Raw genomic sequence first — 16,680 nt, 5'->3', positions numbered from 1 at the left:
ATAAAAATTCCATTGCTAAGTATATGAGATGAGTGAGGGAGACCAGCTCCTTCTTACTCCCCCAGGATACTCTTGAGCAGGGAGAAATGAGGATATTTTTAGATAGAAGGATAGAGAGAGACAGAAAACATAGGATAGCCTTGGGAGGGCCTAGGTCTCAAACCACCAGCCCCTTCTGTCTCTACTAAAGGGCTTTTTAAAGGAATGCCAAGGGGTAAGGCAAAAAACCTCCCCAAGCACAGCAAGTGTAGACCATCCCAGATACCTGGTGACCCTGCACATGGTCCAGCCATCTCCTAGTGCAGCCCTGCTGCATAAAGCAAGCTCAGATCTCACTTGAGAACCTTTGTGGGCTCCCACAGATGAGGCCTGAATGTGCACTGGATAGAAGTATGTAGCAGTAACAAAAGTTCTGCCCTGCTGGTGTTTGATGCCTGCTTCTTTTGCTCTGCTTTCTCCTCCAGGCTGAGTTCTCTGAGCTGAACCTGGCTGCTTATGTTACCGGGGGCTGCATGGTAGACATGCAAGTTGTGAGAAATGGCACCAAAATTGTGAGGTAAGCAGACCTGAGATACAGAAGTGTTGATAAGAAACCTCACAGAGACACCTCCACTCCCACCTGCCTGCTGCATGTGGCCACTTTCAGGTGCCACGTGTACATCCCTGTGCCAGATGATTGCCACAGAGTCCCAGGTGCCCCCGTAACAGAAATGATCGATGACATGAATCCATGGGAAGCACCTGTGATGTCAGGAGGATGGCTTGGGCTTGGGGCGAAAGGTGTGGGTCCTGGTTGTAGAGCTGTGGCTCTGTTATGCCTGTGTTTAGTTCCTGAGGCTCTCTGTTTCGTAAACACAATGTGGAGAGAGCAGCATTGCAGTCAGAGGCTGCCAAAGTCTCCGTGAACTGGTGTGAAGGTTTAGCAGAAGGAACACAATCCATCCCCGTGGCACAGCCAACTAAGCATTTGCATGGAACTCCTGCTTATCAGATTTTCCAGAAATCTATGTAGGATGTGTGCTGAGCTAGAGAGGAAGTGAGGAAATTCCTTGGAAATCAGAAATGACAAGTACATGTCCACAGGAGAGATAAGAATCCCATAAATTCAGCCCTATGTGGCTAGGCTGTGGGAAAGAGATGCACAAGCCAATGTGTGAGGGTCTAAGTGAGTAAGGGAAGATGTTCAGATCTAGATGAGAAGAAGAAACAAAGATCTGGGGGAAAGGGAGCATATGCTTAGCATCTTGTCAAACAGTAGGACAGGGATATTCTTGGGCTGCAGAAATGATAATTCTGCAAGTTAAAAGCAGCCATGAAGATAAATACAGGCAAGCAATGGAGCGTGGTTGGGGGAAGTAGAATGATTTGCTAATGCAATCACCATTTACTACATGTTTCCTTAGTGCAGGGAAGACATTGCATGGCTTCCTGTTTCCAGTAGGCTACCACTAAAAACTAGTTTCCAATCATTGTAATGCTTGGAAGCCTTCAGAGAGTTGGCATAGCAGCGGGGATTACCAGGGAGAGAATAATGGGACAATGGAAGCCCAGAAAGATAAAAAAGAATTGTTATTATTTGAATGTGAAATGGCCCCTCAGGCTCATTTGGTTGAATGCTTTTTTAGGAGTTAGCAGAATCTTTGGGATGTGGGGCCAAGCTGGAGGAAGTAGGTCACCAAGGTGGGCTTTAAGGTCTCCCCACCTCTTCCCAGCTCTCTCCATTTCCTAACCAGCTACAGTGTGAGGATTGGTTTCAGGTGCTCCCACAAGCCACTAGGCCATCCCGTCCCCACAATGATGGGCTGAAATCCCTCTGAAACTGTTCCAAAATTGGATTTTTCTCTCTTAAGTTGCTTTATCAGGTCATTTGTCACAGTGATGGGAAAAGCAACATGAGGACAAAAGCCACCATGGTTTTGGACTGACTGTATGAAGCCGCCATGTCTTTAAGCTGACTGTGTGAAGCCAACATGACTTTGGACTGACTGTGTGAAGCCAACATGACTTTGGACTGACTGTGTGAAGCCACCGTGGCTTTGGACTGACTGTGTGCCAGGTGCCCCAGATTGGCTTTGCTAGGCTAGGGATGGGAAGGGAAAAAGAAGTCAACCCTCAGCACCACTTGTATTGGAAAGTAATGAACTGAGATCCCACCGGACTCCACCTTCAAGGTGAACAGGAAATCAAGGTAGGTGAGCCCTCACAGATTGAAGTAAGGCCTGGGAAGCCTTGGGCCTTGAACTTGATGCCTGCTCATTGCAAGCATGCCAGAACTATAAGCGAACGTTTATAAAAGAATACACTCTCAGGCTATTCTTCAGAGAATTCTTTCTACAATAGCTAGCACATGATAGAAATTAACTAGCACTGGTGTCAGGAATTAGCAGAAATGGAAATAGTAGACCACAGGAGCTGAACATCAAAGAGACTAGACATTGCAGTTGCCAGATGCAGATTAATGAAAGAGAAAATGATGCATAAATCAAGAGGAAAGGGTCCAGTCACAGTGCCTCTGAGCTAATGTCTGCGTCAGCCCTGTTTTATGTGGAAAATGCTATTTCCTTGGGGTTGTCACCATCCCTGGCTCCTCTTCCACATAGATCTCCATTCCTTGAGGGAAGGGATGGCATACATCCCACTTAAGGCTGAGTATGCCAAAGTCCTTTGTTCTCTGCATGTTGTCCCCATGTGGTTTTCTGTGTTAATTATCATCTATTGCAAGAAGAAGCTTCTCTGATGAGGGTACAGTGATGCACTGATCTGTGGGTATAGCAATATGTCATTAGGAGTCATTTTATTGCTGTTCATTTAGCAGAATAATTGTAGTAGATTTTCCCCTAGGTTCTATGACTGTAACTTTAGGTTCTTGGCCTCATTAAATGTCAGGGTACGGATTCCATCTAGAGTAGCCAGCCTTAAAACAGAGAAGGGGAAGAGGACACAAAGTCCTACCCTAATAAAAAGGTATTTGCCATCGATAGTTGCTGGGAGTGTGACACTAGGTAATAGTAACCACACTATAGGTCAGGCTGCATGCTAAGGAGTAGTCGGCCAACACAAAATGGACTCCACGTTTTTGTTTGGTTGGTTGGTTTGGTTTTAATTGTTATTATTGCTTTTTTATGTTATTGTCCTTTTTATGTGTGCTTTTTTTTGGTCTGGTTTGGATTGGTTTTATCTTTTAAGAGAAAAAAAAAGAATACAAAGTTAGATGTCTAGGGAGGGAGAATCTGGAAGGATTTGGGAGAAGGGAAACAATATGACCAAAATATATATTAAAAAAATTTTGTGTAAGCAGTGTTAAGAAAAATAAAACTTCTAGAAATGGAAAACTATAATAACCAAAATGATTGGATGTGTTGTGCTTAGCAGCACATTAGATATATTTGGAAAAGCATTCATGGAATTAAATAAATTGTCCTGGAGGAGGCAGAGAGAATGAAGGACATTAGAAATGCATGAAAGTAGGCTAGATTTCAGCACATGCTAGAATGTTCATTTACTCATAGGGTCAGAAGAGAAGTAAAATGAAAGAATAGAGCAGAGACAGGAGTGCAAGGAATGATTCCTTCAGCACAATATGCCAAGGCAGAAGCTCAACACAGTTTAAGCAGGATTAGGGAAAAGAATTCTACACCCAGACATGTCCGTGCAACTTTAGAAAGGTAAAGAAAAACATCTTGAGACTGGGCAGAATTAGGAAAGTAAGTTTCTTTTATTGTAATAACAGAGTGATAGCTTTCAAAGAGCCATGGTGAGGATGCCTTCAGAGCAGTGAAGAAAATCAGTGCCAACCTTTCCTTGCACCCCTAGGGAAACATCTTACATCAATGATGAACAAATAAAACACAAAGAACAGATCCTCACTAAGGGAAACTCTCACATGTTTAAGCCAAAGAAAAATGATCCCAGAGTAAGGTGGGGTGCAAGAAGTGGGAAGGAAAGAGTGTGGGGTAGCTGTTGTTTTCTAATGATGATGCTAATAAACTACTCGTAGGGTAGTTAATGGTTAGTCTAGAGCATCTCTGTGTGGTTAGGTGAAGAGCCAGCCCTCTAGGCTCCTGACTGTTCCATTGCATTAGTTAATGGTTAGTCTAGAGCATCTCTGTGTGGTTAGGTAAAGAGCCAGCCCTCTAGGCTCCTGACTGTCCCCTTGCATTAGTTAATGGTTAGTCTAGAGCATCTCTGTGTGGTTAGGTGAAGAGCCAGCCCTCTAGGCTCCTGACTGTCCCCTTGCATTAGTTAATGGTTAGTCTAGAGCATCTCTGTGTAGCAGGTAAAGAGCCACCCCTCTACTCTACTGACTGTCCCCTTGCATTAGTTAATGGTTAGTCTAGAGCATCTCTGTGTAGTAGGTAAAGAGCCAGCCCTCTAGGCTCCTGACTGTCCCATTGCATTAGTTAATGGTTAGTCTAGAGCATCTCTGTGTAGTAGGTAAAGAGCCAGCCCTCTAGGCTCCTGACTGTCCCATTGCATTAGTTAATGGTTAGTCTAGAGCATCTCTGTGTAGTAGGTAAAGAGCCAGCCCTCTACTCTACTGACTGTCCCCTTGCATTCACTCCCTCAATGGGCACGGCCATGGAACTGTTGGCCTGTTTCCTGGTTTGCCACACTCCTGTCCCTGAAGTTTCCATGTTTCTTCTTTGCCCAGAGGGTTCCTGGACCTTGTAGTGGAGACATGTTTTCAGAGACAGTAGTGGAGCAAGAGACCATGGATGCCTGATTCCTCACCTTCTTTCAGAAAGTGTGAATTCTTAGGAATTACCCTCTCATGGTTATGTGTAAAAACTGCAACCTCGGGGCTGGAGAGATGGCTCAGAGGTTAAGAGCACTGATGGCTCTTCCAGAGGTCCTGAGTTCAACTCCCAGTAATCACATGGTGGCTCACAACCATCAATAATGAGGTCTGGTGCCCTCTTCTGGCCTACAGTCATACATGCTATATACATAATAAAACATGAATGACTAAATGTTCTAATTAAACAAAACAATCTTTTCTGGTAACTTAATCAAAAGATTCATCTAAATACAACAATACAGAACATTTGAAAATTGGGGGTGAGGGGATGCCAAAACTACCAGATTAATAAAAAGCAAGCTGAGAGCCAAGTGTGCTAATACAGGTATGTAATTTCAGAATGTGGTAGGGTGAGGCAAAAGGACCAAGACTTCCAGTTCCCCTTAGGCTACACAGTGAGTTCCAAGCTTTCCTGAGGAGCTGGGAAGTAGTACCAAGAAGAGTGCTTGCCCGGCACCTTCTACAGACCTTGGGTTCAAGTCCCATTGCCACCACCAAAATTTTAAAAAATGTTTATTAGCCAAGCCACCCTGAGTTGTATATATAATGAGACCATTTCTCTAAAAACAAAGCTAGCTAATACAGTTAATATCATGGGAATCAGGAAAATGGACTTTCAGGTGAAGTATGTTACCAAAGAAAAGGAAATTAACATGTTATTATGAAGCATTTATTTATTGAGGAAAAACAAAACTCACACTTTATAAGCACCAAGAAAAGGTACCACAAATATAGTTCAAAAATAAATGTAATTAGGAGGGAAAATAAACAAATCAGCCATCAAAGGATGATTTTGAGGTTGCTGCAAGGTATGCTGCATACACCATATGCTCTCATGGTAGCCAGAGTATGCGGTGAGTCTGTAAAACCTAAAATATTGTTACTTAGGAGTAAGTATGTCCTAACGTTCAATGTTACCAGTGCTCATGTTCACTGTCTTACTTGGGAATGGAATCTCCTCCCTTTGTAATAATTAAGATGCCTTCATCTATGCTATTAGTTCTCAGGTTTGGCAGCAGATTAGAGTCATCTGGGAATCCATTCAAGTTTTACTTGTCACCCAACTAAAACTTCAGACTAATTACACTGGAATCCCTAAAGGTACGATAGACAGTAGTGTTTTGAAAGCTCTCTAGATAATTCTAGGAAGCAGTGTTGTAGTTTTGTTTCTGTAGCATAAACATGTCATACCTTAACAAAAAGCTACTTAGGGAACAAAGGGCTGATTTCAGCATACAGGTCCAATTATAGGCTATCATAGCAAGGAAGCCAAGGCAGCAGGGACTTGAGGTGGTTTTTCACATCACATCCACAGTTAAAAACAGAGAGGTGATTGTATGCACACTCACTTGCCTGCTTGTGCTCACCTAGAACTCTCAACTCCTAGTTAAGGACCCCCTACCTAAGGAATGATGCTGCCCACAGTGGGCTAGGCCCTCCCACATCAATTAAGTTAATTAAGACATTCCTTTACAGATATGCCCACAGGCCAACCCATTTTAGATAATCCCTTCTTGAAAGTTTCTGTCCAGGGGATGCTAGACTGTGTCAAGTTGACAATTAAAGCTAACCACTACATGAAGCCACCCATATTTTTCCCCTGGTGTCTTTTCCCTGGGATTGGGTCATCTGAAAGGCCAAAGACTCTACCAAGTGGGCTACCTGGATGCAGGAACACTTTGTGAAAATAGACATCCTCAAGTCTTCTAGACCTGCTGTTTTCTTTCAGAATTTATATAATTATTTGTAAAAGTGAATTTATGGAAATGCCCCGGATGTTTATTAATCATCTTCTCTCTCAGCATTTATGAATGGCAGGCTTCAAATGCATTTTTATTGGATTGGGTTTCCTCAAAAACTATTGTGTTAAAGTCCTAACCACTCATACCAGAGAATTTATTTATTTATACATTATTTATTTGGAAGCAGAATCCTTGCAGATATAATTATTTAAATTAGGTCATACTTTTTTAAAGATTTATTTATTTATTTATTTATTATGTATACAGTGTTCTGTCTGCATATATGCCTGAATGCCAGAAGAGGGCATTGGATCTCATTATAGATGGTTGTGAGCCACCATGTGGTTGCTGGGAATTGAACTGAAGACCTCTGGAAGAGCATCCAGTGCTCTTAACCTCTTGAGCCATCTCTCCAGCCCATAGGTCATACTTTAAAAGGGTAGATGCATGATCCAATATGACTGGTGTCTTTGGATCATTGGAGAAAATGTTGGGCTAGAAATGGTATCACAGGCATATATAATCCCAGCAACTAGAGGCTGAGACAAGGTGTACCTGGGCTACATAATAAGTTCTAGGTCAATATAAGCAAGACCCTACATCAAAAATGGTGACAAAGAGATACAAGGGAAGTTCTGTGTGGTGATGGAGGCCAAAACTGAAGTGATACATCTGAAAGTCAAACAATGCCAGGGATCTCCTGCACTGATGGGGAGCTAGGAGATGGATAAGAGATATATTCTTTCCAGAAGGAGGCATGGCTGTTGACACCTAGATTTTGGACATCTGGCCCCTACAACCATGAGAGGATAGAGTTCTATTGTGTGAAGTTACCACAGTTGTGTTAGGTTACTGACTTGCTCCTATGGCTTGCTCAGTCTGTTTCCTTGTACCAACCAGGTCTCCCTACACTGGTGTGGCACAACCCACAATGGGCTGGGTCTTCCCACATCAATCACTTATTAAGAAAATGCCTATCAGGCTTGCCTATAGGTCAGTCTTATGTAGGCATTTTCTAAATTGTGGTTACCTCTTCTCAGAAAGCTCTAGCTTGTGTCAAATTCACAAAAACAAAAAAAACAAACAAAAACACCCAACCAGACCAATGCTTTAAGTAAGTTTATGATTTTATGTTGGCCCACATCCATAGCTATCCTTAGCCACATGTGGCCTACCAGTTGGATGGGACTACAAGACTTAAAGTTTCCACAACCTTTCAAAACAGTACCATCATCTAGGAACCAAGCATCCAAACACAAGAGCCTGTTGGTCCAGAAAGGTGCTCACATCCTCCTGTGAGCAGTTCAGTCTAGCAAGCTTGATAGAAGGTCCTGACCTCAAACCTTCTAGAAAGTACTCACCAGGAAGCTACAACTTGATTTACACTGTGACCTGCAGGTGGAAAGCAATACAATCTTCCTTAGGCATGTGGCACTGTGGCAAGCCCTAGCTGTGCTCCCCCAAGTTACAGTATTGAGCAGTTCTCTTGACTTTGGTATCTGCTTTCAAAGACACTTAGATGTCATAGTGGAAATGCCAATAGGCACTTCGCACTGGGGCCATGGTTCATTATACGTGTCAGCAGGGCCTGTTCCCCGGACAGTGCTAAGCATCATCTCTGGGTGTGTCAGCAGGAATCCTGCTGGTAGACTGAGTAAAGAAGATGGGATCTCACTAATTTGGGCAGGCACCATCCCATCCACACAGAGCACAACCTAAGAGCACAAAAGGCAAAGCTGAGGCTATCTTCTGGACCTAAGGCACTCATGTACTCCTGTCCTCTGTCATCAAACCTCCTAGTTGTCATGGCTTCACACTCTAGCAGTTACACCAATGGTCTCTCAGTTCTTGGGCCTCAGTCTGAGAATGACACCATTGGCTCCCCAGCTTCTCAGTACTCCATATTCACACTGAATCCCATCACTGGTTCTCCAGCTCACAGATGGCATATTATGGGACTTCTCCATGGTCATGTGCACTAGTCTTGGTAACATGCCTCTTGCTTTGTATTCTGTTGCTTCTATTTCTATGGAGAACATGAGGTTCTCATAATCCAAGAGATCAGGATGGTGGCAGAGCAAACACTTGCTCGCCTTCTCCATCATCCATCTCTTCTGTTCTGAGCAACAGCACCTAGGTGATTTTCCACCACAATGACCCTTCTCTACTTCATTGTCTGGGCAGTGTGTGCAGCTGACAACACATGACCAGCCCCAGTCTATTGGGCTGTCACACTGGGACTCAAGGTGAGACAACAGTGCTTTCTTACAAGACTTTTTCTAGAGCTCTTGGTTAGCAGGCACATGAGTTCTACAGGGGCTACTGAGCTGCTGGGGTAGATGTCCAGAGCTGCTGAGCTGCTGGGGTAAATGTCCAGAGCTGCTGAGCTGCTGGGGTAGATGTCCAGAGCTGCTGAGCTATTGGGGTAAATGTCCAGAGCTGCTGAGCTGTTGGGATAGATGTCCAGAGCTGCTGAGCTTCTGGGGTAGATGCCCAGAGCTTCTGAGCTGTTGGGGTAGATGTCCAGAGCTTCTGAGCTGTTGGGGTAAATGTCCAGAGCTGCTGAGTGGTTGGGGTAGATATCCAGAGCTGCTGAGCTATTGGGGTAAATGTCCAGAGCTGCTGAGTGGTTGGGGTAAATGTCCAGAGCTGCTGAGTGGTTGAGGTAGATATTCAGAGCTGCTGAGCTATTGGGGTAAATGTCTAGAGCTGCTGAGTGGTTGGGGTAAATGTCCAGAGCTGCTGAGCTATTGGGGTAAATGTCCAGAGCTGCTAAGCTATTGGGGTAAATGTCCAGAGCTGCTGAGCTGTTGGGGTAGATGTCCAGAGCTGTTGAGCTGTTGGAATAAACATCCAGAGCTGCAGAACTGATAGGGTGGATGCCTGGAGCTGCTGGCGGCTGTCTCTCTGAGTGAATAACCTGCCAAAAATGAAGCCAAAGCAAAGGAAAGCACAGCCAAGAGAGACAGTGACCTGGTGATGTTACTTAAGACTGAGTCCACAGTCTTCCTCAGACTTGAGCCAAGAACAATCCCTTTTAGTTTAAGCCAGCTTGAGAAGTACATACAAAATTCATGAATTTTTGTTTATTTAACAAACACTTTTATAGCATTTCCTATGTGCTAGGCACTTTTCCAAGCACTTAACATATATTAACTCGTTTTATCCTTTCAACAACCCCATAAGGTGTGTACTATTAAATCACAGTTTTACAGATCAGAAGGCTAAAAACCCAGTGAGTTGTGTAATGGAATCCAGGTGTCCAGCCAGTGAGAGGTGGAGCTCAGCCAGTCTGACTCCACAGCCTGTGTGTGGCTTCTCTGCCCTGATTGCCCCTCTTTAATAAGAGGGAGAATGTTGCATAGAATTTTTTAAAGAGGTGTTAAAAAACTGTGAGCACTAAGTAAAAGGATAGTTCAACAACCATTTGGAAGAAAAATATGGAAAGAATCCAAGTGTCTGACTTAGAGACAGGTTATAGGGGAAAGGTCATTACCACTTACTGATGTATCCCTGTGCCAAATGTGATCTTATCTATTCCCACAACCCCATAGGATGGGCCAAAGAAAGCAGGAGACAGTAGAGCTTGGCAGTAGGTAATCCTCTTCAGCCTGGGTGAGGGCATTGTGTGACCGACCATAGGTAGCACCTTCTCTGGAGCATTAGTTCTAACAACTACTCCCAGAGTTCAGTGAGGGATAGAAAAGATGGTATGTGCTAATCCCTCAGCTGTGTCTAGACCAGGATGATCCTTAAATTAAATGCTGGTAATTACTACCATAGCCCATTTTACAGAGGAAGAAACCAAGTCGCAGCAACAGATTCGCTTGGAGGCATGGAATTGCTTGCCTCATCAGACGCTAGAGCCTGGCATCACTTGAACCTGAACCAGGCCTCTGATGTAGTGCCAGATGGAGGCCCAGGTATCCTTAACTCCCTGAAGTTCCTTCTGTCTGCCTCAGCATCTGTTCCCATTCCTCCCACACCAGCTCAGGTAGACCCGAGATCTCTATACAGAAGGCGGCAGGAATCTGAGATCCGGGTTAGTCAGCTCCCTGTCACTGCAACAAGATACTGAAGTTTGATCCACTTAAAAGGAGGAAAGGTTTATTTTGGCTGGAAGTTCCAGATGTTTCAGATTGTGGTTTTTTGGCTCTGTTGTTTTGGGGATAGTGATATACAGTAAATTTTTGTGGATATGTGACAAAGAAGACATCACCACCTCAAGCTGCTTGTGAAACAATAAGAGTAAGAATAAGAAGGAACTTGACTCCCCATGTCCTTCCATGGCACACCCCAATGACCTAACTTCTTTCCACTAGGCCCTACCTCCTAAAGGGTCCATCACCTCCCAACACCATGTAGGGCTGAGGACCAAACTATGAGCCTGTGACTTTAGAGACAAATCAGATCCAAACTCAAGCAAGCTTTCTGCAAGGGTTGAGCAGGCACAGAGCTCATGTGGGTTGGTTGAATGCTGTTCTCACCCAGAGGTCTGACCTCTGAGTCCCCATTCCTTACCTTAAAAGGCACTAATAACAGTTTGTGTGGCTTTTGTGAGCACCACATGAAGTAGTGTATATGAAGAGTTTATTTGTTCTACAAATGTTTGTTAAGGACTCACTATTGTGCTGGGCACCGTTTCTGAAACTGGGAATTGTGGTGGTATTGTGTTCCGCAAAGTATTGTGCACCCTAATAAACTTACCTGGGGTCAGAGACAGAACAGCCACAATATTAGACATAGAGGATTGTCAGTGGTAGCACATGCCTTTAATCCTGGCATTCCAGAGACAGAAATCCATCTGTTCAAGGATTCAGCTAAGCATGGTGACTCACACCTTTAATCCCAGAAAGTGAGCCTTTAATCCCAGGGAATGATGGTAGAAAGCAGGAAGGTATATAAGGTATGAGAACCAGAAACTAGAAGCATTTGGCTGGTTAAGCTTTTAGGCTTTTGAGCAGTAGTTCAGCTGAGATCCATTCGGATGAGGACACAGAAGCTTCCAGTCTGAAGAAACAGGATCAGCTGGCAAGGTGAGGTGGCTATGGCTTGTTCTGCTTCTCTGATCTTCCAGCATTCACCCCAATACCTGGCTCCAGGTTTCATGTCATTAATAAGCCTTTTTAAGATTCGTCCTACATGGAATTACATCAGGAATTGTATGAGGTGAGAGACAGAATTTACCTCTTCTTGGCTTATTTAAATATGAGGATTTTAATGAAAGAGTCATTTGCAGAGGAATGTGTGGGGCTGAAGGGACAGAGAGAGGAAAAACCATTACAGGTAGACATTCCATCTGAAAGTCCTAACCCTAACATACTCCAAAATTGGAAACTTTAGAGTTCTTTCATGACATCACAAGTGGAAACTTCCACACCGTGAATGTGTTTAGTATACAAAATTATGGAAAGCTGTTATAGTACATTAGCCCACGGCACTTATATAATGTGTATCTTTATGCAAATGAATTTTGTGTTTAGATTTGAATTTCATTTCCAAGGTATGTAAATATGCAATACATGTAAATACATGTAAATATTCTGAAACCCAAAAACATCTGAACTGCAAATTCTTTGGGTCTGGAGCCCTTGGCATGACAGACACAAAGCTCTAGTAGATTAAGTTTCTATTTAAGCAAGAGGGGCTGTGCTGAGCCCTTGGTTGCAGAACACCCTAGAGCCACTGCACTGACAAAGGATGGCACCACAAGTGTGCTTTGTCAAATACAAACAGACATTTTCATCTTTCCACAATGCCATAATTATTGAACAATAAATTTACAGAAAAAACCCACTAGTTTGATTGGCAGCAATTTGCCAAGTAGTGTGGATTACCTTGATAATCAGCTGAGAGAAACCAATCTCTCTGTCTCTGTCTCTGTCTCTGTCTGTCTCTGTTTCTCTCTCTCTCTCTCTCTCTCTCTCTCTCTCTCTCTCTCTCTCTCTCTCTGTGTGTGTGTGTGTGTGTGTGTGTGTGTGTGTTATTTTACAAGGGAAGGGTAATATGTCTGTATTTGTATGGGGGCAGGCATGTAGTTAGGTATGTGGAGATGAAAGATCTAATCAGCTTTACCTTATTTTTTAAAAGTAGATCATTCTCTCATACATATATTCCAACCATAGTTTCCCCTCCCTCCACTCTCCCTAACTCCCCAAAACCTCCCCTCTTCCCAGGATTCACTCCCCCTCTATCTCCCTTCAGAAGAGAGCAGGTGTCCAGGAGACAACAACCAAATAGGACAAAAAAAAAAAGTTACACGAAGACAAGGCAAAAACTCTCACCCCAAATCAGGGCAAGGCAACCCAAAAGGAGGAAAAGAATCCTAAGAATAGCCGGGCGGTGGTGGCGCACGCCTTTAATCCCAGCACTTGGGAGGCAGAGGCAGGCAGATCTCTGAGTTCAAGGCCAGCCTGGGCTACAGAGTAAATTCCAGGAAAAGCACAAAGCTACACAGAGAAACTCTGTCTTGAAAAAAGAATGCCAATTAAGGTAAACAAGTCAAAAACACACCTATACCCACAGTTAGGGGTCCCACGAAAACACCAAGCTAACAGTCACAACACATACTCAGAGGAACCATGCAGGCCTGTGCAGGCTCCACACTTACTTCAGTCTCTGTGAGTCCATATGAGGCCTGCTTAGTTAATTCAATTGGTCATGTTCCATTGATCAACATACCTGCCAATACTAGGCAGTTTTCATTATTATAGCTTTGTAGTACAACTTGAAATTAAGGATGGTGAGACCTCCAGCAGTTTTGTTGTTGTTTAGGATTATTCTAGCTATACTGGGTTTTTGTCTTTCCATGTGATGTTGAGAATTGGCTTTTCAAGATCTGTAAAGAATTATGTTGGAGTTCTGATGGGGATTGCATTGAATCTGTAGATTGCTTTTGGTAGCATGGCCATTTTTACTATGTTAATCTTACCAATCCATGAGTGTGAGAGATCTTTCCATCTTCCGAAGTTTTTGTCATGAGTCTTTCACTTGTTTGGTTAGAATTACCCCCAAGATATTTTATATTATTTGCGGCTCTTGTGAAAGATGTTGTTTCCCTGATTGCTTTCTCAGTCTGTCATTTGTTTGTTTGTTTGTTTGTTTTTTTCCTTTTTTTTAACCTTTCAGTCTGTCACTTGTAAACAGGAAGGCTACTGATTTTTTAAGTTAATCTTCTATCCAGCTACTTCTCTGTGTTTATCAGCTGTAGGGATTCCCTGGTGTAATTTTTAGGGTCACTTATATCATCTGCAAATAACAATACTTTGATTTCTTCTTTTCCAATTTGTATCCCCTTGATTTCCTTTAGTTGTCTTGTTGCTCTAGCTGGAATTTAAAGCACTATATTGAATAGATATGGAGAGAGTGGACAACCTTATCTTGTTCCTAATTTTAGCAGAATTGCTTCAGGTTTCCTTCCATTTGATTTGATGTTGGCTATAGGCTTGCTGTAAATTGCCTTTATTATGTTTAGGCATGTCCCTTGTATCCCTAATTTCTCCAGGATACCCCTTTCATCATGAGGGGGTGTTGAGTTTTGTCAAAGGCCTTTTCTGCATCTAATGAGATTATCACATTGGTGCATTCAAATTGGCTACAGGCCTAGAGTATCTGACAGACCATTTTCAGAAGCAGGTATTTTGAAAGACCATCTTACCTTGTCTTGGCAGAGTTCAGTAGTCACTTTTCCTTGTGTCCCACTCATTCAGAAGGGACAGTATTCATACTGTCAGCAGTCGAGGCAAGGGCAGTTCTTTGCCCAGTAGGCCATTTTGTGCCAAGAAGGAGACAAACTTCCAAACGGAAATGTCTCAGAAGCCCAACATTCTCTAGGGATCAGATCGGTGCCACCAGGAGCAATCATGTCTCATGTCAACAGAATTCTAAGTTGTCTAAATATTTAAATGCCATATTCTCTAGGTCTATGAAACTGGTGCTTGGCTGTGGATATCTGTATCTGCTTCCATCAGTTACTGGATGAAGGCTCTATGATGACAGTTAGGGTATTTACCAATCTGATTACTGGGGTAAGCCAGTTCAGGCACCCTCTCCACGATTGCTAGTAGTCTAAGCTGGGGTCATCCTTATGGATTCCTGGGAACTTCCCTAGCACTCGGTTTCTCCCTATTCCCATGATGTCACCCTCTATCATGGTATCTCTTTCATTGCTCTCCCACTCCACCCCTGTTCTAGCTCTACCATCCTATTCCCTTATGTTCTCATCCCCCATCCCCTACCCTCCATTACCCACCCCTCATCCCCAGACTCATGGAGATCTCATCTATTTCCCCTTTCCAGGGTGATCCATGTGTCCCTCTTAGGGTCCTCCTTGTTAGTTAGCTTCTGGAGCTGTGGTTTGTAGTGTGGTTATCCTTTGCTTTACATCTAGTATCCCCTTATGAGTGAGTACATACCATGTTTGTCCTTCTGAGTCTGGGTTACCTCACTCAGAATGATATTTTTATTTCTATCCATTTGCTTGCAAATTTCATGATGTCATTGTTTTTTACTGCTGAGTAATACACCATTGTGTATTCCATTCTTTAGAATTTAATCCATTCTTTGGTTGAGGAGCATCTAGGTTGTTTCCATGTTATGGCTATTATGGCTATTATGAATAATGCTGCTGTGAATATAGTGTCTTTGTGGTATGATTGAACATTCCTTGGGTATATGCCCAAGAGTGATATAGCTCTGTCTTGAGAAAGATTGATTCCCAATTTTCTGAGAAACCACCATACTGATTTTCAAGCTGTACAAGTTTGTACTCCCACTAACAGTGGAGGAGTGTTCCCCTTGCTCCAAATCCTCTCCAACATAAGCTGTTACCAGTGTTTTTGATTTTAGCCATTCTGACAGGAGTTCAGATGGTATATCAGAGTTGTTTTGATTTGCATTTCCCTGATGACTAAGGATGTTGAGCAATTCCTTAAATGTTTTTCAACCATTTGAGATTCTTCTGTTGAGAAATCTCTATTTAGCTCTGTAGCCCATTTTTTAAATTAGATTATTTGGTGTTTTAATGTCTAGTTTCTTGAATTCTTTATATATTTTGGAAATCAGCCCTCTGTCAGATGTGGGGTTGGTGAAGATCTTTTTCTGTTCTGTAGGCTATTTTGTCCTATTTACTATGTCCTTTGCCTTACAAAAGCTTCTCAGTTTCAGGAAGTCCCATTTATTAATTATTGCTCTCAGTATCTGTGTTTACTGGTGCTATATTTAGGAAGTGATCTCCTGTGCCAATGCATTCAAGACTACTTCCTACTTTCTTTTCTGTCAGGGTCAGTGTGACTGGTTTTATGTTGAGGTCCACTTGGACTTGAGTATTGGTGAAATTTTTAAGGTCACTCCACATAGTTAAAAGGGAGGTCTATTTTGTGGGGTAACTTACAAATGAAGGGATAGGTAGGTTTTAGGGTCTGGCAAAGGTATGGTGCAGTCTGGTAGTGTTCTCTGGAGAACTCTGCTCCGTCTACCTCAAGTGTCCAGGGTCCTGGAACCAAGAGAGCCCCAGCATCCAGAACTTGGGTCTTCAACGTCCTCTCTCAGCCCCGCCTTGTAGGCGTGACCATTACAGAAGCCTCAATAGGGGTTGGAACTTCCAGGTCAAAGCTGGAATGGCTACCCACTACACTTGAGCTTTGTGCACAACAATAGATAAGGATCTATTTGCAATCTTGTACATGTTGACATCTAGTTATGCCAGCACCATTTGTTGAAGATGCTTTCTTTTTTCCATTGTACAGTTTTGGCTTCTTTGTCAAAAATCTTATGTTCATAGATGTTCGGATTAATGTCAGGTCTTCAATTCAATTCCATTGGTCTACATGTCAGTTTTTATGTCAATACCAAGCTGTTTTTATTACTATAACTCTATAGTAGAGCTTGAGCCCAGGGATGGTGATGCCTCCAGAGGTTGCTTTATTGTACAGGATTCCTGTTTTGTTTTGTTTTGTTTTGTTTTGTTTCCAAATGAAGTTGAATATTGTTCTTTCCACATTCTGTGAAGAATTATGTTGGGCTTTTGATGGGGATTTTATTGAATCTGTGGATTGCTTTTAGTAAGATTGTCATTTTTACTATATTAATCCTACCTATCCATGAGCATGGGAGATCTTTCTATGTTCTAATATGAAATAA

The 16,680-nt window shown here is 42.8% G+C and overlaps 1 protein-coding gene across 5 annotated transcripts in view; it reads left to right on the top strand.

The window, feature by feature from the left end:
- Syn3 (synapsin III) overlaps positions 1 to 16,680 on the top strand; it is a 427,823-nt gene that overhangs the window by 89,205 nt on the left and 321,938 nt on the right. For all 5 annotated transcript variants that reach the window (XM_036169415.1, XM_036169416.1, XM_036169418.1 and 2 more), the window contains exon 4: positions 465 to 556. In XM_036169415.1, coding sequence (XP_036025308.1) covers positions 465 to 556 — 92 coding nt within the window. The remainder of the gene's footprint in view (positions 1 to 464; positions 557 to 16,680) is intronic.

Source organism: Onychomys torridus, chromosome 20 (genome assembly GCF_903995425.1).
Source record: "Onychomys torridus chromosome 20, mOncTor1.1, whole genome shotgun sequence".
NCBI lineage: Eukaryota > Metazoa > Chordata > Mammalia > Rodentia > Cricetidae > Onychomys > Onychomys torridus.
Note: the sequence above shows the minus strand (reverse complement) of the source record. Positions and strands in the feature narration are given on the sequence as shown.